General features: G+C 42.3%; 1 protein-coding gene across 3 annotated transcripts in view; it reads left to right on the plus strand.

Moving 5' to 3' along the window:
* The window catches only part of LOC127581224 (septin-4-like), a 70,056-nt gene that overhangs the window by 39,906 nt on the left and 6,525 nt on the right, over positions 1 to 23,625 (plus strand). For all 3 annotated transcript variants that reach the window (XM_052035386.1, XM_052035387.1, XM_052035385.1), the window contains exons 6-9: positions 8,577 to 8,694; positions 9,891 to 9,992; positions 10,857 to 10,953; positions 12,539 to 12,701. In XM_052035386.1, the coding sequence (XP_051891346.1) occupies positions 8,577 to 8,694; positions 9,891 to 9,992; positions 10,857 to 10,953; positions 12,539 to 12,701 (480 nt within the window). The remainder of the gene's footprint in view (positions 1 to 8,576; positions 8,695 to 9,890; positions 9,993 to 10,856; positions 10,954 to 12,538; positions 12,702 to 23,625) is intronic.

Consider the following 23,625-nt stretch of genomic DNA (forward strand, 5'->3'; position numbering starts at 1 on the left):
TTGAGAGAAGGGCAGGACTGGCAGTTCAACGTTTCAGGATCCAGACACAGCAGGAGCAGGATGTAAAAGAGTTGGGGTGGGGGGAGGGGAGTTTGCACTTCTGATCAGGGAGAATGTCACCACTGCACCTAGAGAGGACATCCTGGAGGGCTCATCCGGTGAGGCAATATGGTAGAGCTCAGGAATAAGAAAGGTACAATTACTGTGATGGGTTTATACTATAGGCCTCCCACAGGCCAGTGGGAGATGGAGGAACAGATAAAATACGATATTTATTAGTCACATGTACATCGAAAACACAGCGAAATGCATCTTTTTGCGTTACTGAGAATGTGCTGGGGGCAGCCTGCAAGTGTCGCCACTCATCCGGCGCCAACATACCATGCCCACAGCTCCTAACCCGTATGTCTTTTTGGAATGTGGGAGGAAACCGGAGCACCCGAGGAAACCCACGCAGACACACAGGGAGAATGTACAAACTCCTTACAAACAGTGGCGGGAATCAAACCCGGGTCGCTGGCACTGCAATAGTGTTACACTAACCACTACACTACCGTGCTGCCCAGATATGTAGGCAGATCACAGAAAGATGTAAAAGTAACAGGGTTGTTGTAGCGGGTGACTAACTTCCCCAATATTGACTGGGTCTTCCTTTGTGCCAGAGGTTTAGATGGGGCAGAATTTGTTAGGTGCATCCAGGAAGATTTCTTGAACAGTATGTAGATAGTCAAACTGATCAATATACTGCAGTATATAGATCAGTTGGAAATTTGGGTGCAGAAATGGCAGATGGAGTTTAATCCGGGCAAGTGTGAGGTGTTGCACTTTGGGAGGTCAAGTGTAAAAGGAAAGTACACAGTAAGTGGCAGGACTGTTAGGAGCCTTGATGTACAGAGGGATCTTGGGGTGCAAGTCCGTAGCTCTCTGAAAGTGGCAACACAAGTGGATAGGGCGGTAAAGAAGGCCTACAAAGTGCTTGCCTTCATTGGTTGGGGTATTGAGTACAACAATTGGAAAGTCGTGTTGCCGCTGTATAAAAGTTTTGTTTGGCCACTTTGAGAGATTTGTGTCCACTTCTGGTCCCCACATGACGGGAAGGACGTGGAGGCTTTGGAGAGGATACAGAAGAGGTTCACCGGGATGTTGCCTGGATCGGAGAATATTACCTATAAGGAGAGGTTGGGCAAACTTGGGTTGCTTTCTCTGGAGTATCAGTGGCTGAGGGGAGACCTGATGTAAAATTGTGAGAGGCATCGATAGGGTAGAAAATAAAGAATTTTTTTTCCCAACATGGAATTGTCAAATATTAAAGGGCATAGGTTTCAGGTGAGAGAGGGAAAGTTTAAGGGAGATTTACAAGGCAAGTTTTTTTTACACAGAGAGTAGTAGGTGCCCAAAACAAGCTGCCAGAGGAGGTGGTTGAAGCAGATATGATAGCAATGTTTAAGAAGGATTTAGAAGGGGACATGAACAGGCAGGGAATGGAGGGATATAGACCATGTCCAGGCAGATGGGATTAGTTTAATTTGGCTTCATGGTAGGCACAGACATTGAGGGCCGAAGGGCCTGTTCCTGTGCTGTTCTATGAGTCATGGCCACTTTCCCAACTCCATGATTTACACAAGCAGAAGCAACTGAAACACCCTCACAATTTCTGTGACAATGGAGGCCTCCCAGCCTGGAACACTCGGGGGGACCTGACCAGTGTTCAGACTCTGCTCGTGGCCACTCAAACACTCTTCCACCTGAGGGAGGATGACCCACAAAAAGAATTAAGGTAAAGGGAGGAATGGTTCCAGTTGCCTGTCCCCATAAATAAATGTACACTTCAGCCCTTAGCCGTAACCCCTTGCATCCTGTGTTTATAGACAATCTTCCACAATCTGTCAGCAGTTTTTTTCTGGCACTTGTGGTCTTTCAGCAAGTTGGCTTTAAGAATACAATAAAATGTGTGTTCCCAGTCTTCAACTCCCAGATGCCAGGGTTAGAGACGTCTTGGATTGAGTTCACAGCATTGCTAAGGGGGATGATGAGGCAGCCAGAAGTCGTGGTACACATTGGTACCAACGACATAGATAGGATAAGGGATGAGGTCCTGAAGAGTGAATATAGGGAGTTAGGAAGGAAGCTAAAAAGCAGGACCTCAAGGGTAGTAATCTCTGGATTGCTGCCTGTGCCACACACCAGTGAGGGTAAGAATAGGAAGATATGCAGATGGATTTGGTGGCTGAAGGGTTGGTGCAGGGGCCGGCGTTTCAGATTTGTGGATCATTGGGATCTCTTGTGGGGAAGGTATGACCTGGACAAAGGGACAGGTTACACCTGACCTCGAGAGGGACCAATGTCCTTGCAGGCAGATTTGCTGCAAGGTTTGCTGTTGGGGAGGGTTTAAATTGGGTTGGCAGGAAGATGGGAACCAGAGTGTTAGGTCAGATGATGGAGCAGTCGGTGTAAAGGGAGATGAAATGTGCAGAGAGACTGAGGAAGGATAGGCAGTGGATGGGGCATAAATGCAGTCAGTTGGATGGGTTGAAATGTGTTTACTTTAATGCGAGAAGTGTTAAGAATAAGGGTGATGAACTCAGAGCACAGATCAGTACATGGAATTATGATGTTGTGGCCATTACAGAGACTTGGCTGTCACAAGGGCAGGATTGGCTGCTTGACGTTCCAGGGTTTAGATGTTTCAAAAGGGATAGGGAGGGTGAGTGGCATTACTAATCAGGGATAGTATCACAGCTGCAGAAAATGGAAGGACGTCATGGAGGGATCGTCGACTGAGTCAGTGTGGGTGGAAGTCAGAAACAGGAAAGGAGTGATCGCTCTACTGGGAGTATTCTCTAGGCCCCGGGACACTGGGGAGCAGATAAGTAAGCAGATTTTGGAAAGGTGCAAAAATAACAGTGTTGTTGTCATGGTGACTTCAACTTCCCTAATATTGATTGGCACCTCCTTAGTGCAAAAGGTTTAGATGGGGCAGAGTTTGTTAGGTGTGTCCAGGAAGGATTCCTGATGCAATATGTGGACAGGCCAACGAGAGGAGAGAGGCCATGCTGGATCTAGTACTAGGCAATGAACCTGGTTTGGTGACAGACCTCACGATGGGTGAGCATTTCGGAGATGGTGACCAGAACTCCCTGACCTTTAGCATGGCCATGGACAAGGATAGGAGCAGATGATATGGGAAAGTATTTAATTAGGGGAGGGCTAATTACAATGGTATTAGACAGGAATTTGGAGCGCAAATTGGGAACATACGTTCTCAGGGAAATGCACCACAGAAATGTGGAGGTTGTTTAGCAAACACTTGCATGGAGTTCTGGATAGGTTTGTCCCACTGAGACAGGGAAAGGATGGTTGGGTAAAGGAACCATGGTTGACAAGAGAGGTGAAGCATTTAGTCAAGAGGAAGGAGGAAGCATACTTAAGGTTTAGGAATCAAAAATCAGGCAGGGCTCTTGAGAGTTATAAGGTAGCCAGGAAGGAGCTTAAGAAGGGACTTCAGAGAGCTAGAAGGGGACATGAGAAAGGCCTTGGTGAGTAGGATTAAGGAAAACCCAAGGTGTTCTACACATACGTAAAGAACAGGAGGATGACTAGGGTGAGGGTAGGACTGCTCAGGGATAAAGGGGGAAACGTGCCTGGAGGCTGAGGAGGCAGGGGAGGTCCTTAATGAATACTTTGCGTCAGGGTCCACCAGGGAGAGGGACTTAGACAAATGTGAGGTCAGCGTAGAACAGGCTAATGTGCTGGAGCATATCGAGGTTAAGAAAGAGGTAGTGTTGGAGCTTCTGAAAACGTTAGGATAGGTAAGTCCCCGGGGCCAGACAGAATATATGCCAGGTTCCTATGGGAAGCGAAGAGAAGAGATTGTTGGGGCATTGATGCTAACCTTTTCTGCCTCCCTGATCACAGAAGTGGTACTAGAGGATTGGAAGATGCCAAATGTTGTTCCATTGTTCAAGGAAGTTAAAAGGGATAATCCTGGGAATTGTAGATCAGTGAGTCTTACGTCAGTGATGGGCAAACTATTGGAGAGGATTCTTAGGGATACGATTTAGGAGCATTTGGAGAAGCATAGTCTTATTGGGGATAGTCAGCATAGCTTTGTGAGGGGCAGGCCGTGCCTCACGAGCCTAATTGAGGTTTTTCGAGGAGGTGACAAAACAAACTGATGAAGGTAGATGTGGTGTATATAGACTTTAGTAAGGGGTTTGACAAGGTTTCCTGAGGGAGGCTCATCCAGAAAGTCATGAGGCATGGGATCCATGGAAACTTGGCTGTGAGGATTCGAAATTGGCTTGCTCACAGAAGGCAGAGGGTGGTAGTAGATGGAGTGTATTCTGCCTGGAGGTCAGTGACTAGTGGTGTTCCACAGGGATCTGTTCTGGGACCCCAGCTCTTTGTGATTTTTATCAATGACTTGGATGAGGAAGTAGAGGGATGGGTTAGTAAGTTTGCAGATGACACGAAGGTTGGAGGTGTTGTGGATAGCTTAGAAGTTTGTCATAGGTTGCAACGGGATATAGACAGGATGCAGAGTTGGGCAGAAAAGTGGGCAGATGGAGTTCAATCTGGAAAAGTGTGATGTGATATACTTTGGAAGATTGAACTTGAAGGCAGAGTACAGGTTAATGGCAGGATTCTTAGCAGTGTGGAGGAACAGAGGGATCTTGGGGTCCACGGTCCATAGATCCCTCAAAGTTGCCATGCAAGTTGATAGGATGGTTAAGAAGGCATATGATATGTGTGGCCTCATTAGTCAGTGAGTTAATGTTGCAGCTCTATGAAACTCTGGTTAGACCACACTTAGAGTATTGTGTTCAGTTCTGGTCGCCTCATTATAGGAAGGATGTGGAAGCTTTAGAGAGGGTGCAGAGGAGATTTGCCAGGATGCTGCGTGGATTAGAGAACAAATCTTATGAGGAAAGGTTGAGTGAGCTAAGGCTTTTCTCTTTGGAGCATAGGAGGATGAGAGGTGACTTGATAGAGGTGTATAAGATCATGAGGGGCATAGATAGAGTGGACAGCCAGCACCTTTTCCCCAGGGCAGCAATGACTAATACCAGAGGACATCCATTCAAGGTGAGCGGAGGAGAGTTTAGGGGAGATGTCAGAGGTAGGTTTCTCTTACACACAGAGAGTGGTGGGTGCCTGGAACGCACTGCTGGGGGTGGTGGTAGAGGCTGATACAATAGTGACATTTAAAAGACTCTTAGATAGGCACATGCTTGTAAGAAAAATGGAGGGTTATGGGCTGTATAGGAGGGAAGGGTTAGATTGATCAGGGAGTAGGTTTATATTGGTCAGCACAACATCGTGGGCTGAATGGCCCATACTGTGCTGTACTGTTCTATGTTGAAAGCAGCAACCTCAAAATTCCTGTGGGATCAATTAATATCCCCAGTCAAGTAATGGCCATTAGGAAGCACCGTCAGTATCCTGTGAACTCTTGCTCTGAATCAATATCAGTTTTAACCATTATGGACTCTGATCAGCAATTTAATTGACCAATGTTTACATTAATTTACTGGAGACAATCAACTTCATTGGAGCCAGTGTAATCGCAGCTGGTGAAACCTTCCATTTGAAAGCTGCCTTTGGGATGGCTGCCAAGTCCCGAGACAACAACTGACCTCCACATTCTCTTCCTATTTTTCGATATTAAAGGAATAAGGGAAATTTGGACAGTGCAGTAAAGTGGGACTGCAATAGAAGATCAGTCATGATCTTATTGAATGGTAGAAACAGGTGTGATGGCCAAATCCTTCAATTCCTTATGTTGTTATTAAATATTTACTTCAATTAAATGTGCACTACAGATGGACTACTAACTTCTATACTAATGGCTGACCCCGCCAAACACCATTCTTCGGAGGACTATTTTTCAGGTGTTTTGTTTCCTGTAGTTGTGAAGGGAGAAGCTGATTTAATTTCAGTACATTGCCTTGACGACAAAGTTATTGCAGCCTACTACTGGAGATTGGACACCTCCTCAACTGTTCCCTCACCTTGGGCTTCAGTTGCTCCGACTCCCATGAGGAGGAGGCACCTCTCCACCAGCCCGGCCTAGCTCTGATTATGAGAAGAGCCCCTTCTGTCACCACCTGATATGGGCAAAGTTGCCTGAAAGACCAAGGGAGCCTTTGATACTACAAGATTAACAATGAAATTGTTTCCTTCATTGAATGATTGATCTGTGTATCCAGTTGTCTGTGATTGTGGGGGGTGGAATGTTTGTGGGAGTGTAGGATTTGTATGTAGATGGGGGCTTTCTGGTATTTGTATGCTGGTGGGGCTGTCTGTAAATGTGGGGAGACGTATTTTTGGGGAGCTGTCTCTAAAGTGTACTGTGAAAGTGCGAAGCAGGGAGGGAGCTGTCAATGAGTGTGGCGTGTGTGTGTATGTATGTGTGTGTGTGTATATATATATATATATATATATATATATATATATATATATAATATGTGTGTGTGTGTGTTATGGGGGAAGGATTGAGGTTTGGGTGATGTTGGGTGCTGCCTATTATAGAAAGTACACAAAAGAATTGGAGAACACCAAAGTAATTTGTACATATGTTAATGGAACTGGACATTGGGCCAGATTGAATGGGTTGAGACTTTTTTTAAATTAGAAAAGAAGTGACCTGGTCTTTTACTGCTGGAAGCGGATTGAATGGGGTAGATGTGGAGAGGAGAATCCAAAACCAGCCATCATTATTAAATGACAGTTACTGATAAATCCAAGAGGGAAATAGAGAGAAATCTTTTCATTCTGAGCAATCTGAATACGGAACACATTACCACTGGGTGGCTGAGACAAACAGCTAGCATTGTTTTGAGAAGGAAATTGGATGAGTACATGAGAGAAAAAGAAATCGAAACATTCCTGAATGGCTGAGAATGAAATGGAATGGGAGGAAGCTTGAGGACTGCACACACCAGCAAAGACTAATTGACTAATTTATTCCATTTAACTGTGTAAATGAGTGTCCAAATCTCTGTTTGTTTACCCATATCAAAAGATACAATGCAAATCTGACATCCCAGCTAAATTCAAGAAGGAAACCTTTGTCCCCACTCTCTGCCTCCAACTTCCCAACCAATGCCTCGGGATATTGAATAATAACAAGTACTTGAACACCAAGGTACAGAAAGTTAAGAAAGAGTAAATGGGATTAGTGTAGATAGGGACAACGGGCAGCATTGTGGGCCAAAAGGCGCGTTTCCGTGCTGTACAACTTTGTTACTCTAATTCCATACGTATTTTGTCTTTGCTGATAATCTCTTATCAAATACTTCTGGAATTTTGAATGTTGTGAGCCTGGAGATTGGCAAAGGTCTGTACTTAACACTATTATCTTTGGTAGAAAATCCCTGACCCGGAACATTAGTATTAGATTGAGATATATTTGTGTTATTAAATGTAATCTTTGTATGTGATCTTTAAGGCTGTATCAGACCAAACTTAAAAACTTGGGCTGTAGAAATTTGCTTGCACAAGGCCCAAAAATCAGGTCTGGCACAGTTTCTTAGTAAGATAAACCAACTATTATTAAGGATGGATTTCTGCTGTACCTTACAGTACTGTTTCTCTGGCATTCAGCTCATCTAAATGACATCATTAGTAGTGTGCCCAAAATTTGATTCTGGCAAGATTTTCAACCACATTGGTTTGAATAACTGGCACTGATCAGTCACAGAAACACAGCTTCTAGTAACCGAGCTTCATTTGAAGGGTCAAGTACATCTCTGCTGGTATCAGAGGCAAACTGCTGCACAGCTCTCAAGCAAACAAACTGCAAATATGCTGACTCGAACTGGGACCCAGCACATCCTCAGCAGAACTCACCCCACCAACACCCCCCCCCCCCCCCCAAAAATGAAATACCAGAAGAAATCCTACAAAAGTGGTTCCATATTCACCAGATGAAAAAGACTGGGAGGGAAAAAATGGTGAAAGATATCTAAGTAACAAGTAAACACTTGGCAGCACCACTCTCACAATGGAAGTCAGGATCACTCTCTGACACCTTGGCTCGGGATCCTTGCTGCCATGTATGATACTTTTGCTGCCAAGGTCAAGGAAAGTTCTTCAGCAAAGTAAAAAAGCTTCCATTTTTGATAATTGCGACTTTTGCATCATAGCTGGAGTTTGACTCTGATGCCAAGCTCCCAAAAGTGCAGACGTTAATGAAGCCACGTGCCCTTACTGATAGATCCCTGGTAACTTCCTGCCATAAGTACCGTCTGCACAAGGAGGAGTCCAACAATTGGGAGGAGTCTGTCCGCACTTATTTCTCGTTAATAATCCCCATTAGCTGAAAGTGCAGGTTGTACTGTGATATAGCACCTTCAGGGCTACTTCACGAGGTCAGAACTTTGAAGAAAAATGAATAGAGATTCAACCCCTATTACCAACTTTAATGCCAGAAAATGGCGCAGGTGAATTTCTTGGCTGTGAAAAGGTTTGGACACTCTAATCCATGTCATGATAGGATTTTGTTCTACCTCTTGCCAAATACCAACAGTCTGCTCTTAGTTTTCCTTTTGACTAAACTTTCTTTGGTTTTGAAGGTTACGCCCATTGGATGTGGAATTTATGAAAGCTGTGCACGAGAAGGTGAACATTGTTCCGATCCTTGCCAAAGCTGACACACTGACTCCTGCAGAGGTTAACAAAATGAAAGCAAAGGTAATTGGATTGTTTACTTCAGTCACCACATTAGTTCACATCCACATCTCGCTTTGTTTGTGAGTTTCTTCCACTGCTGGAAAAGGTCAGCCAGTTTCGATTTCTCTACGGTCAACTATTTGGGAGAAGATGCCCCTGGTCATAAATATATTTCAAGCGTCAGCCTGCTTTAGTCAGTGGCTGCCTTGCTTCTGAATCGGACGACCCTGGTTGCAGACGTCCCTAGATGCTACCTTACTTGATTATTAATCATGAGGTTTGATCAGATGACAGTCACACAGTGTTTACCCCGTCCCCTATGGGTCTGATGCCACAAATGTAAACCTGTGCTTTCCCCTTCAGGACCTGATTCATTTTATGAAATGATACTTATTCACTTCAGTAATTTTCTATTTTATGTAGAATCATGGAACAGAACAACTTTTATGAAAACCATATGGCCCATCAAATCTGCACCAGCTCATTCAAAGAGCGATCCAGATAGTCTCACTTAAAACTGGGGAGACACTGGTGCACTGTATTCTGTGTAGAAAGCACACATTGTATCTCTCTGCATCATTGACTGGTAGTCTGAAAATAAGCATGAGGTTAGTTGTAGATATGTGTCAAAATAAAATTAAGGAACAGAGCTAGGGGAACAATAAACTTGTAAATGTAAGTGCTCCTTGACAGTTTCCTTGTTCCACATTTTGCAGAAACAATGTTGCTACATGTCAGAGTAAAGATTTTCACAAGTGATGCTTAAAAATAGTTAAAACCTGCTATTAAGATTGAGCTTCAACTGTTGTGGCCTTTCCCTTGATGCAGTGAGATACTACAAAATAATCACTGCTGATAATGCATTATTGTTATTGAAGATGTCAGCTTGATGCTTTCAAAGTCAAAGTTGAATGCACAAGTACATGTATGCACAGATGCATTGAAAAATTTACTTGCAACAGCATCACTAGCACTTAATATCATATAAGCAGCATTCACAAGAAAAACAAATTATTTCAAAGTTGCTTTGGTGGTTCTGTTTAGCTTCCATTATAACTTAATGAAGTCACAAAACAGACATATTTTGTGTGAACACTGTGAGGTTCTTTATCTATTATTATGAATAGATCCAGAATAAACACCTTCTTTACTTGAATGGCAGATCCAATTCTGATGTATGTCATTAATGTGATGATGTTCTAACATTTTATCTACAGATCCGTGAAGAAATTAAATCCTATGGGATCAAAATCTATCAATTCCCTGACTGCGACTCTGATGAGGATGAGGAATTTAAACGGCAAGATCAGGAATTGAAGGTGAGGAAGAGCTTTAGCGCAATATGACAAACAGTCATGTGGTCTTATTCTGTGGAATGGGTGAAAAAACGTGGACACATCAGGCATGAAATGAGCTATAAATCTCTTCTTTGCAGTTAATGGCTACAATGCACCTGATGCATACATCTATTATAGGTAGCATTTCACACAACATGTGCTTGTACAGCATCTATAGTTTTTTTTTGGATTTTCATCTACTTGTGCCAGTTCTCTTCCAGGGATATCTAACCTGAAGAAGCAGTACTCTGCTCCAGTGGTAACCCTGGTTTTCTAAAATAAAAACAGAAAATGCTGGAAATACTCACCAGGTCAGGTCACATCTGTGGGAAGGGAAACAGAGTCAACACTTCAGGTTGGAGACCCTTCAACAGAACTGGGAAGGAGAGAAAAGGATCTTGTAAAGCTGCGGGGGGGGGGGGGGGGAATGCCTCTTATTGTATGAAACCAGGGTTACCATGGGGATAAACTGTAAACCAGGTTATCTGGTCAATGAGTGAATGGGAGCAATTAAAGAGTGAGAACATAGACAAAAGAACACAAAGGGATCAGAGCTCCATGCTCCCAGCTGAAAATCTCACCCCTGTAACAGATTGGCACCACTCTTTGTTGACTGAGATTTGTCCTAAATTTGTCAACAATGTTGAGGTCACAAGGGCCCTTCCTGCTTCTGATCCCAGTTCCACCCAATGGATTCTATATGTTCCATGTACGGTTTACATTAAACTCAATCTCTGACTGAATTTTAACTGTTGCTTAGTTATCAGTGTTGAAGGTTCTGTCTTCAAAGAGATGTATCGCCTTTAACCAATTCATTTTCATGTAGCCTCTAATTATTTGCTTCAGGACAGCATCCCATTCACTGTGATTGGTAGCAACACTGTGGTTGAAGCCAAAGGAAGGAGAGTTCGAGGACGACTGTATCCCTGGGGAATCGTAGAAGGTAATGCACAACCGTAATCCTTTCATGGGTGGTGTCTTGCCCAGCTGGTTTGTGGGGAAAGGGAGATTTTCCCAAATTAATCTCTCAAGTATCAAATTGTGTACTATTTCAATTTTCAGATTTCCAAAATAGATGTATGAGCTGTTTCTGAAAATAATATCATGAAGCTCTTCCTCTTCAAACAAAAAAACTAATGGGGAGAAGTACATTGAATGCAAGGCTGTAGAGTGTCCTCCAGATCTTGCCTCAGCATTTCGGATTCATGTGAAGATAGGTGTTTCCCCTTTGGGCAGCATAGTTTCTGGCACGCACTGTGTTGAAGTGAATTTAAGCCATACATTTGCAAAATTTATGCTTGGTTTTACTTGATTCATTCCATAATGAAGGCTAATTTTATTATGGGAACATTACCAGAGGAATTTGTATTCTTTGTTTTCCACACAAGATCCATATAAATCTATCTTCAGCAGTTAGTTTGATTTCCTCATTGCTAAAAGCTACAGTTAATTAGCAGACTGTATAATTTGAATCTTGAATCTAAGACTGCCACAACACCTTCACTTAGTCAGGATTTCACCCGTTACAAATGCAAAACTTTTTTAAAACCTAGTTATTTTCTGCTTTTTCACACCAACAATCTAACCAGTGTCCATGGCATAACACTTTATAAGAGGTTTATGAGCAGTCTTCTTTATGCTGAAATCCTTGCAGCAATTGGCCTCAGGATGTGCTTGTTTAGGGGACTTCTTTAGTGGCATTAACCCCAACAGTGACCTTAAAACAAAAGGCAAGAATGAATACATCTCTCTTCCTCTATCGCAGCAGTTACACACAATATTCTAGAGCTCACACCAGTCACGAGCAAAGGCACCAGACAAAGCACTCACATTGTCCTGACGATATGCTATAAAAGGGGAAATTTCTGCCTCTTGGCCTATCTTCAGTCCAAATTCCTCTAGTGATGCAGATCATTTGAAACATTTCTTGGTAATTTAAAAGCTCATTTAATGATTTAGGGTGATGGGTGTCTAATTTTACAACACTATTTTGGATGCATTCTCGCTACCGAGTCACAAGGATGAGGGAACACACCCCATTCGGGGACTTGAGCTGTAACCTGAGGAAGTGTTACAGTTTTGGAAACATTACCCTTTGGCTGAGATGTTACACCAAGGCTGTCGACCTGTTCAAATGGATGTTTAAAGAGTCTTGCGTCTTGGCCAATTCTCTTCCAAAAGCAAATTAACAGATCATTTGTCTCATTGGAGACCCAGGAGACTGCAGATGCTGGAATCCGGAGCAACAAACAAGCTGCTGGAGGAACTCAGCAGGTCAACCAGCATCTGTGGAGGCGAAAGGATTTGGACTGAGGCCCTGTACTGGGACACTGTCGTTTGTCTCTTGTTATCCCTGTATGCAAATTTGCATTTGATTGCATAACAAAAATTGACTGCATATCAGGATTTATGAAGTGCTCATGAATGTCACATCAGTGTTCATGAAGTGCTTTGTAGCATCCTGTGCTTTTTTTTTAAAAAGATGGTTTTATTCACCTCCTTTTATTCTGCCCCATGTCTCTTCACAGTGGAGAATCCAGCTCACTGTGACTTTGTGAAGTTACGAAACATGCTGATCCGAACACACATGCAGGACCTGAAAGATGTGACACGTGATGTGCACTATGAAAACTACCGAGCACAGTGCATCCAGAGCATGACCAGGATGGTAGTGAAAGAGAGGAACAGGAAGTAAGTCCACTCACTTTTGTTGAAATGAGTTAATCATTTGTGTGTGTGTGGGAAGGGAGGGAGTTGCTTGAGAGAGAGAGAGAATAGTTTAGTAACTCCAGAGTCTGTAAGTTCAAATAACATCATGGTAAGGTGGCTCAACTCAGTAAGTCTGATCATCAGTAAAACTGCCACCCTTGGATGGTGCTGGACTAGTAGATTTTCCAGACTAACAAACAAATTGCTGGAGGAACTCAGCAGGTCGAGCAGCATCTGTGGGAGGAAAGGAATTATTGTTGTTTCAGGTCAAAACCCTGCAACAGGACCACCTACCCCTGAACCATGACTCCTCCAACAAACACCAGGCGATCATCTCCCGCACTGTCACAGGCCTCATCACATGAGGAGATCTCCCCTCCACAGCTTTCAACCTGATAGTGCCTCAACCTTCTACCTCTTACCCAAGATCCACAAACAGGACTGCCCTGGTAGGCCCATTGTTTCTGCCTGCTCTTGTCCCACTGATCATATCTCCACATACCTCAACATCCTGTCTCCCCTTGTCCAGTCCCTTCCACCTCTATCTGGGACACATTGCATGCCCTCCACTATCTTGACAACTTTCAATTCCCTGGCCATCACTGCTTCATCTATGGATGACCAGTCTTTATACACCTCCACTCCCATCAGGAAGGTCTTAGGGCCCTCTGCTTATTTCTGGAACAAAGATCCAACTAGCTCCCCTCCACCAATGCTCTCATCCACCAGGTAGAACTTTTTCTTACCCTGAATAGTTTCTCTTTTGACTCCTCTCACTTTCTACAAATCAAAGGTGTAAGCCATGGGCTCCAACTCTGCCTGTCTTTTCATTGGCTACATGGAATAGTTCCTGTTCCAAACCTTCTCTGTTACATTGATGACTGCATTGGTGCCGCATCTTGCACCCATGCAGAACTCATCAATTTTATTACCTTTGCCACTAACTTCCACCTTGCTCTCAAATTCATGTGGACCATTTCTGACACTTCTTTCCCTTTTCTAGATCTCTCTGTCTCCATCTCAGGAAACAAACTATCCACCAATATTTACTGTAAACCCACCGACTCCCACAGCCACTTAAACTACACCTCTTCCCGCCCTATCTCTTGTAAGGATGCCATTCCTTTCTCCCAGTTTTCTCCGTTTCCGCAGCATCTGCTCTCAAGATGTCCTGATGCAGGGTTTCAACCCAAATTGTCGATGATTCCTTTCCTCCCACAGATGCTGCTCTACCTGCTGAGTTCTTCCAGCAGACCGTTTGTTTTCAGATTCCAACATCTGCAGTATCTTGTGTCTCCAGATTTTTCCTGATTATTGGATGCTACTCCAGTTAATACTCAGACACTTTTATTTCACTTTTTCTTAACATGTTACACAGAAGTATAATAAATGTTCCAGTTAACCCTATGAGTTTAAGGGGAGTGGGATGTATATTAATCCTCTAGATCCTGGCTGCAGCCATGAAACTGCCCACATTCCTGAGCCCTTGATGTTCCAGACCCCAATCAGTGGTCTGGCCATGCACTCTGATCCCCAGCTGCACACCCTGCTTGCACTCTGGACCCCCAACTCGCATTCCAGACTAATGAATAAGCCATTTGCTGGATTATCAGGTTTTTTGAGCAATCGCTTACCAAATTATCAGAGGTTTACTGTATCTGTTCAGTAACAAAACTGTCTGATGGTGCTTAAAAACCCAACTGGCTTCTGTTGCCACATTTAACTTGGCTGGCAGTGTTTTCCCTTTTCGTAGCATGTTGGTAGGACGATGCTTTGTCTGATTTGCACTGTTGTGGTCCACAATGTGATTGGAACACATGGCAACAAAGGCAGATTAGGCAGTGTTATCCACATCCTGCAGTCTAATAAAATAAATGTCCATGATACTTTGCTTTCGTTATGATTCATTACTTCCGGCTTTGGAACCATGGAAATATGGCTTGATAATACTCGTATCCTTCAGGAGTGACAGTGAATGAATGACTGGTGGTACATGGGCTGGACACTGGTTATTCACATCGGGCATGGATTTTATCTCGCCAAGGTTGCTGGGGTAAAAACCATGTGTCTGATGCCTGCAATGTTGGTATATGAAATGAAGAAATTGTTCTACCCACACATGCTCTTGGCATCAGGGTTCTACTGCTGAGTTTGGAGAGAAAGCATGTTGTTGGGACTGAGCACAAGGAGCAATACCTTAATTTATCTAAGCCTGGACTTTGAGAGCTACAGTTTCCAACCATTGAACTGTGACCCTTATAGAAGCCATTGATTCAATATCATCCAATAAATTTTTTAGTATTTCTGGCCTTCTGAATCTTTCTAAAGCTACTGCAGAATTCTTTTAAGCGTAGAACAGTACAACACAGGAACAGGCCCTTCAGCCCACAAGGTTGACTATGATGCTAGTTTAAACTAATCCCATCTGCCTGCTCATGGTCTATATCCCTCCATTCCCTGCCTATTCATGTACCTGTCTAAATGCCTCGTAAACATGGCTATTATATCTGCTTCCACCATCTCCCCTGGCAGTGCCTTCCAGGCACCTCCTACACTTGTCTCATAAATCTCCTATAAACTTTCCCCCTTTCACCTTAAACCTATGCCCTCTCACACTTGACATTTGCAAAGACTCTATCTACCCTATTTACACTTGTCATAATTTTATATACTTCTAAGGGTCCGACTTTAGAAAGTCCAACTTCTCTCGTCCCATAGCTATAGACTCAGGGGAGTTCCGAACATTGATAAATTTCTGATTTCACAGACAGGCTAATAAATTACTTGTAGGGGAAAGTAATTTCCATTTATCACGTTAGTTGTTATTATTATGAAAATAAGAACATAGACCCTCAACTCCCTACTTGTGCTCCGGTATTCAGTAAGATCATGGCTAATCTTTTACCCACAGCATTTTCCTGCAAACCCTTGGTTCCCTTAATATTTAAAAGTCGTGAATGGCTGGTCCCTTATTTTGGGACAGTGATCCCTGATTGTAGACACCCCAGCCCTGCATCTACCCTGTCAAGCTCTGCAAGAATTTTTGTTCATTTCACCACCTCTTGTTCTTCTAAATTCCGGCGCGTAGAGCCAGTCTGCTGAATCTCTCCTCGTATAGTAAACTCGACATCTCCGGAATCAATCCAGTGAACTTCTGTGTACATTATCGGAAGTATATCCCGTCTAAAGTCAATCTTCCAGATGTAGTCTCACTAGGGCCCTGTATGATTGGAGCAAAACATTCTTGATCTTGTTCTCAAACCCTTTTGCAATAAAGTAAGCACATCCTTTGCCTTCCAAATTGCTTGCTGTATCATCACTGTGGCACAGATCATAGAGCTATCTAGGTTCAGCTCTGACCACTGGTGCTGTCTTTATGGAGTTTGTACAGCTTCCCTCCGATCACATGGATTTCCGCCCAAGTGCTTCAGTTTTCTCCCACATCCCAAAGATGTGGGTTGGTAAGTTAATTGGCCACTGTAAATTGCCTCTAGTACATAGGTAAATGAAAGAATCTGTAGAGAATTGATGGGATTGTAGGAAGAATAAGTGAAAGGGAAAATAAGTGGGGGAATGGGATGTTCTGTGAGCTGGCATGGACTTTATGGGCCAAATGGCCCCCTTTATGTCAATAGGAAATATGGATACGTTCAGTGTATTATGTACAAGGATACGTAGGTCCCTCTGAACACCAACGACTTTAAATCTCTCACCATTTTAAAAATATACCTGCTTTTCTATTTTCTCATCCAAGGTGGGAGGCCTCACAATTTTCCACATTATGTTCCACCTGCCATATCCTCATCCATTCACTTAACCTACGTCCCCCGAAGCCTCTCTCCATCTTCCTCACTGCCTCCAAGCTTTGTATCATCAACAAATTTCGGAATGCTCCACTTGATCCCCTTGTCCAAGTCATGGATACAGACCAGGAACAACTGGGGCCCCAGCAGCACACTAGTCCCAGCCTCCCAACCTCAAAGTGGCCTGTTTATTCCTACTATCGGTTTTCTGTCCAGTAACCAAACTTCATTCCTATATTACTCCCAACTTGGTGAATCTATTTTGTTTTCATAATCTCTTGTGTGGAATCTTATCAAAGCCCAAATAGATCAATCAACTGATTAACCCACATCTTGATACAACCTCAAAAATACCCCAACATATTTTTAAAAGAATATTTCTATTTCATAAATCCACAATTAAAGATGCTCAGCCCTATTATTATTTTCTAAGTACTCTGTTACCACTTCCTTGAGAATAGATTTCAGCATTTTCTCCTGATGTCAGGCTAAGTTGGTCTACATTTCCCTGTTTTCTCTTTCCGTTCTTTCTTATATAGTGAGGGTTACATTTGCTACTTTCCAATCTGTAAAACTATTCATGTTCTCTACATTCCTTCTTATCCACACCTTGGTCTTCTGTGTGTAATTCTGAAATTTTCCCAATCCTTATGGCTCTTCTTGACAGCATTATAATTCTTTTCTTGATGTAAAACCATCTTTAATGTCTCATTAGCCATGGCTGGACTATTTTTCCTGTTGCTTTTTGCCTTAAAAGCAAACTTATAAACTACATATTAATTCTATGAATGTTGGCCATTGCTTATTTTCTGTCGTGCTTATAATGTAGATTCTCAATTTGCCGTGCTTTATCTCTTCAGTATTTGCTCTATTCAGATTTAAGACCTTTTGTCTTGGTGTCTTCTTTAAACTTGTAAGAATATGCTTTGCAAAAAGAATATGTTTAAAACAAAAAGTGGAAAAAAGGCCCAAAAATTCTGAGTGTCCAACTTTCCACCAAGAACCCCTCCCCTCAAGGTGGGGAGAATCAAGCAATTGGCACTAGAGATTATGTTAAGTAATGTGATGTGATCAGGAGGCAGATGAAAGTGGATTACCCTTCAAAGTACATCAATGGAAAGGAATTATGTAAGAACTTGTAGTCTCAGAGTACAGAGTAAATTCTGAAAATGTTGTTATGAAGTTGAAGGAAATTTCTTTCTCCATGCCTTCAGACTGTCTTTGTTCCATCAACCCTCAGATTATAGCCAAGCTCCCATACTCTTTCCTCATGGATATCCAAGTATCAGAAACTGCACCCTGTTTTGAGCAAGAGAAAAATCTGCTGTCTAGAACTAGCCTGGCCTAGAACAGATGGTGGGATAAGCAGAATACAGCAGGATTCACTTGCCCACAAAGGCCACATTATTTAAGCAAACATAGTAACTCGAGTGGGAGTCTGAAACTCCCAGATGAGCTGATTTAGGACTAAAGTTGGTACAGAGCCTGCAGTGGTGTATTTGATTGCTATCTTAATTGTGAAAAATATCCCAAAGTCATTTACTTACAACCTCTTGTCCATTTTCACATTTCACTTCCCCTTCCCCCACCAAATCCTAACAACATTGTAGAATTCTCTTCCCAATCTTCACTGCCTCTCCACCTGTTGAATAGTTTACTCTTTACCTGGGCTTCTGTTCATTTCTTTTTATCCTTTTATTTGTTCTGAGATTTCATAATGAAGAAAGATGATCAATTTCTACCCCCATTTTCCTCTCACTAAGCCTGATTCATTGTGTTGGGAAGCACAATGTTTTGCTAGACTTCTTCTCAGAAAGACCATCTGTTCCATCTTCATGGCATTACTTGCCACTGCCTCACCCAACCTCCCTGCTGCATCCAACTGGGCTAACCTGTCCCATCACCATTTCAGTTGCTGATTTCGTTCGGTCCCAACCCTCCATTTAAAACTCCTACCCTGTTTAATTTTCTGCATGGCCTCAACCTGCACTATTTTTCTAACTCTTGTTCTTCTGTTTTCAACCTTTTGTGCATCTTCTTTCCCTTCATTGGTCCATATTCTGCAGTTATCTCCCTGAACCCCTCTGTTTGCTCCCTTTTGTCTAAAATTAATACACACATTTGATCCAGCTTCCATGTTAATATCCATACACCTTTGTAAGTTGCTTTGGGATGGTTTTCCAAATTAAAGACGCCAATCAAATGCAGGGGGTTATTGCTATCGGCACTCTGTGGAACTAACCCTGGTCAAGTTCATCTAACCATTATGTTTACCTCCAGTTCATTGTTGACCAGTCCTTGTTCTTGTTGAGGGATTAAGTTGCATACTAATTGTGGACCAACATTTCAAGATCCCAAGCTCCAATGAGATGTGGTCCAAGGTTTGGAATTGACACTAACATTCAGTGTTCCTACAAGATGAAAAACATCTCCAGCCCAAGTAATCTCTACTTCTCCCAAGGCCTTCCTCAGTACAACACCTTCAATGGTTAAAAGGTTATCTTAGTATGTGGTCAACTGCATTAAGGTAACTACTAGGAATGGCATGACTGAACCAAGGCTGCTTCCCAGGGCCTCAACCTTAATATCAAGTCAAGCTCTGGCAGATACGGCAGCAACTGTAATATTGCCCAAGGAAAGAAGCTACATGCCTTCAACCAAGGCAAGTTGTTACTTTATGGAAGGGCAAACCACTCTCCATTTTCATGAAGGATAAAGAAACAGTCCACTACCAAGCTCAGGATTATGTGGTTATCTTTTCAGTCCTGCTTGCAGGATCCTGCTGGCCCAAGTGACCCATAGAACAAAAATTACTGCTCAGTAATCAATATGTTGCAAACCACTCAGGACATGAGGGAGAATTCAATGTTGAAGACTCCTCTTTTCACCATTGCTATAGTTTGCCTATCATTTGGGGTCCAGGGACAGACTAATTGTGTAATTGGTCCAAAATACTTGTGTCCTGGATGTTAAATGGAGACACCATGTCAGATTCAGAATATAAACAGTTGTGTTACACTATTCAAAGAGGAATAGGGCCTCTCACAAGATGAGCAAAGCACCTCCCTCAGTCACCAATATGTGGCTAATCTGAACACTCGTTCAGCATATGGATTTCATCATACATGTCCGCTGCCACGCGTGTCTCAATAAAAACATTGTAAAATATCAGGCTGCCAGAAAGGTGGACAAATGACAGATGGAATGAGATACAGAGAACTATGAGGTGATGGATTTGGCAGAAAGGGTGGGGAGAGGCTAAATAGACTGTGTGGGAACAGAGGTATCTGGGGTTTGTGCGTACGTAGGTCTTTGTATGTGGCAGAACAAATTGAGAGTTACCAACGCAGATAGAATCTTTAGTGACCAGGTTAGGTTGGAGAAGCTGGGGCTATTCTCCTTGGAACAAAGGAGGTGAGGGAAGATTTGACAGAGGAATACAGGGGCTATGACTGGTCTAGATAAGAGTCAAAGTTTCTCCTATAAACTTAGGAGACATAGATTTAGTTTTTGGGCGAGAGAGAGACAGGGCGGATGAGGAAGAACTTTCTTTGCAGTAAGGATAATAGCCTCAGATTACTGTCTGTGCTGGACTGAAGCTAATCAATTATTTTGAAAAGAAATGGTATCAGAATAAGAGAAATAAACTTGCAAGGCTCTGGGTAGAGAAAGGGGAATGGGTGGATTGCTCTGTAGAGAACCAACAAGGGGTTGATGGGCAAAATGGCCTCCCCCTCTGCTGTAATGACTCTTCAAGAAGGAATTAATAAGTATATGAGTAATACTCTGTAATATCCAAAGGATGAACTGTAAGTGCAAGTGCTTTCTTTAAAGTTTGTAACTAGATTCAGGTCCTGGCTTGGGGGAAAGAGAATAGTCACAGGACCAGCCAAACAAGCCTTATGGTTCCATTTTCATTTTCATGGTGTGACTATCAGCTGTTACTGTAACATATCCCAAAAAAACCGGAAGATTATGACAGTATACTTATAGTTCTGAAACATTCCACAGATGCTGCCTGATCTGCTGAGTATTTTCTGTTTTTATATTTATAGTTTATCTGATAAGATTTTTGATGCTAAATGCCATTGAGTGTGAACATGGTGCTAATAATGAATCTCAAAGTCATGCAGTAAAATTAATGCACAATAAAAGCCAAAGATGCTGGAAACACTCAGCATGTCAGCATCTGTGGAAGGAGAAAGATGTTTTGGGTCAGAGACACTGCAATGTGTTTATTGTGCAGTTTGCACAACCTTCAAAAACAGAATAAACTACTATACCTCAATTCAATTACAACAAATATAAATACATTATAGATTACTTCCCCACAGAGCACAACAAGCAGGGCTGTGATAGATGCAGCCAGATAAATATTCATAAATAATGTGTGTTTGTTCAGATAACAATAATTGTAAGTAGATCATAATGATGGTAGTAGAATGGTGGAGAGCTGACCCAAGTTTCTCCAGTTCTCACTTTGCATGGCCCAGTGGATTAGTAGGTAAATCAGTGGTCAGTCAGGAAAGTGTAATGCTGTAGTTGAGGTGTATGCAACTATTGCAACAGGAGGACATAACAACCATAAGCTTTGTGTTTGCAGGACTGCAAACTTTGCATGGTTGGAAGTTTTCTTCTCTGAACTGAGACAGTTTGACCCTTGTGTCTGTGATTAATTATACCGGCTGATTTCTGAGTACAGTGTAATTAATTGCTTCTTCCTTTAATGCCTCACCTGAAATATTGGATATACTCAGAGCCATACATAGTCTTTAACCATGGTGTTCTTAGAAAAATGTACAAACGTAGGATACTACATCTTTCCTCTGGGAAGCTAGAGACCATTGGGACTACACAAGATACCATTTTATGGGAAATAGCCCCTCACTAGAGACACAAGAATATTTAACAAGACCTCTGCCAGTTATCAAAGAGATACTAGATAAGAGCTAAAAACTGAAAATTATTGCAACTTCATCTGCCATAAGTGATCTTGTTTAGAGATCAACTGGACATCAAGAAATCAGGCAAATTAATTTAAAATATGCTGATAGAAATGTCTGGGATGGTGTTTTTAATTTAATCCTGTATTTAAATTGCTTGTTTGATTGGAAAGAAAAGCTGGATCTGAAGGATAGTGTCCAGAGCTACACAGAGGTGGGATCCATGTGCATGTTAACCTCTTGCTTTGAACACTTCCTGAGCACAAAAGAGGTCAATACTTAACTACTTCGCAATACTAAAATAACATTGTCAACGCAGTATCTGAACTATTATTACTGATGTTGTCAATCTACTCAAAAAGTGAAAAAGGAGATGTCAAAGGCTAAATTCGGTAGCCACCAACACTGATCCGAGGTATTGCAATGCACAATTAACCTTGTGCATTGATTGTAATGCAAACAGCACAACTGCCTGCTCGATCAATAGATATGAGAGTAGTGTACTATGGACTGTGGGGGAGACGTTAGTAAGGGGTCAGTCTTGTCCTTAGCTAGCTGTAGTTAAAGGCGGTCTGCAACTCTAAAGCGGGAGGCTTATATTGTCTGGTGCAGGCAGTGAATCTTTCCTAGGAAAACAGGGAAAATTGACACAACGGTGAGGCTGCACGGTTCTTGCTAGAAGGCCTTGATGGAAAGGTGGTGAAAAATAGATATGTTATCTTTTTAAGGGATCAAGGGGTATGGAGCAAAGGTGAGGTACAAATCAGATACGATGTCAGTGAATGGCAGTGAGACTGACCAACTTCCTTTGCAACACTATGGTGTGAATGCTCCTCCACCAGTCCAGAGAGGAAGAGATTTGGAGTTGGCATTCTCAGTTATACTGAAGCCAGCCTGTCTCTTAAGTTTATACTGTTTGGACTAAACAAAACAAGTGCTTTGGAATCTAGAACTAAATCATATTGAAATCAATATTAAGAACTTAAAAATGTTTCTGGTTCTGTTGCAGGTTGAGATAGGTTGAGTTTCCTTCAAATCATCATTTTCAAACCAGTTTTACTCAACAACCTTTAGTCACCGCAGCTTGTGTCTTAAAACCACCAATAAACAAAACAAGTTAAGCCGATAAGAGTTTTGTAGTCCCTTAGTTATTTATAAAAGCTGCATCATTGGGTGGAATTGATCAAATATTAACAACCAGTTCATCACGAGCAAAGGTAGGATTACATGCATTGGATAATGGGATAATAGCCTCAGATTTAATCCCATTTATTCAGCAGCAAACCAGATCTTGGAATGGAATCTTTAGTATGACCAAAAACATTGCACCGTAATAGAGAAAAAGTACCACATTCAATATATTTTGCAGGAATGGCTGTGAAAGTAACATTTTATCTTGCTGTATCATAAAACACAAAGCACAAGGCCAGAGAGAACCTTTATTGAGTAACCCATTTAACTTTAACCAAGGTGACCCAAGGGACCAGGAGCGTCTTTTGGGCCTTTTACATTATTTGAAGCATGGATGATCAGTATGTCCATTCCATTCACCTACAGCTGAAGCATTGCCTTGATAGACTTACTTGATTAAAAGCCTGTCGATCTGGGTTTGAGGAATAGAGCTGATCATGTCCACTCCCCCTTTTGTAACACACTTTCCTGATTTCACTTTTGGATTGCCTTGCTGTATCTTTAAGCTTGTGCTCCTATGTTCTGGGAGCCTAGGAAATGGCTTCTCTCCACCTGCTCCACTGAATCAAGTTTAAAAACCTCAGTTCATCTCCTGACCATAATATTGTTACCTGTAGCTCAGTGGGAGCACTCCTGCCTTTGAGTTAACAGTTGTGGGCTCAAGTTTATTCCAGAGACCTGAATATATAACTAGTTTGATGTTCTGATGTTGGTCTGAAGGAATGTACTACTAGGTGGTGAATTTCCAGATGAGATATTACAGCAAATGTATTTCTGGCATCTGATATGAATATAAAATGTCCAACATAATTTTGAAAACACAGAAGAGGTCTCCCTTACAGTCTGTGTGTTCCAATTAAACAACAAATTGCATTATACAGGGCAATAATTAGGGTAGATAACCAAATGCTTGGAAATAAATGTAAGGAGCACCTTGAAGGAGAGAAGAAAGGCAGAGGTTGAAGGAGA

Source organism: Pristis pectinata, chromosome 21, assembly GCF_009764475.1.
Source record: "Pristis pectinata isolate sPriPec2 chromosome 21, sPriPec2.1.pri, whole genome shotgun sequence".
Lineage (NCBI taxonomy): Eukaryota > Metazoa > Chordata > Chondrichthyes > Rhinopristiformes > Pristidae > Pristis > Pristis pectinata.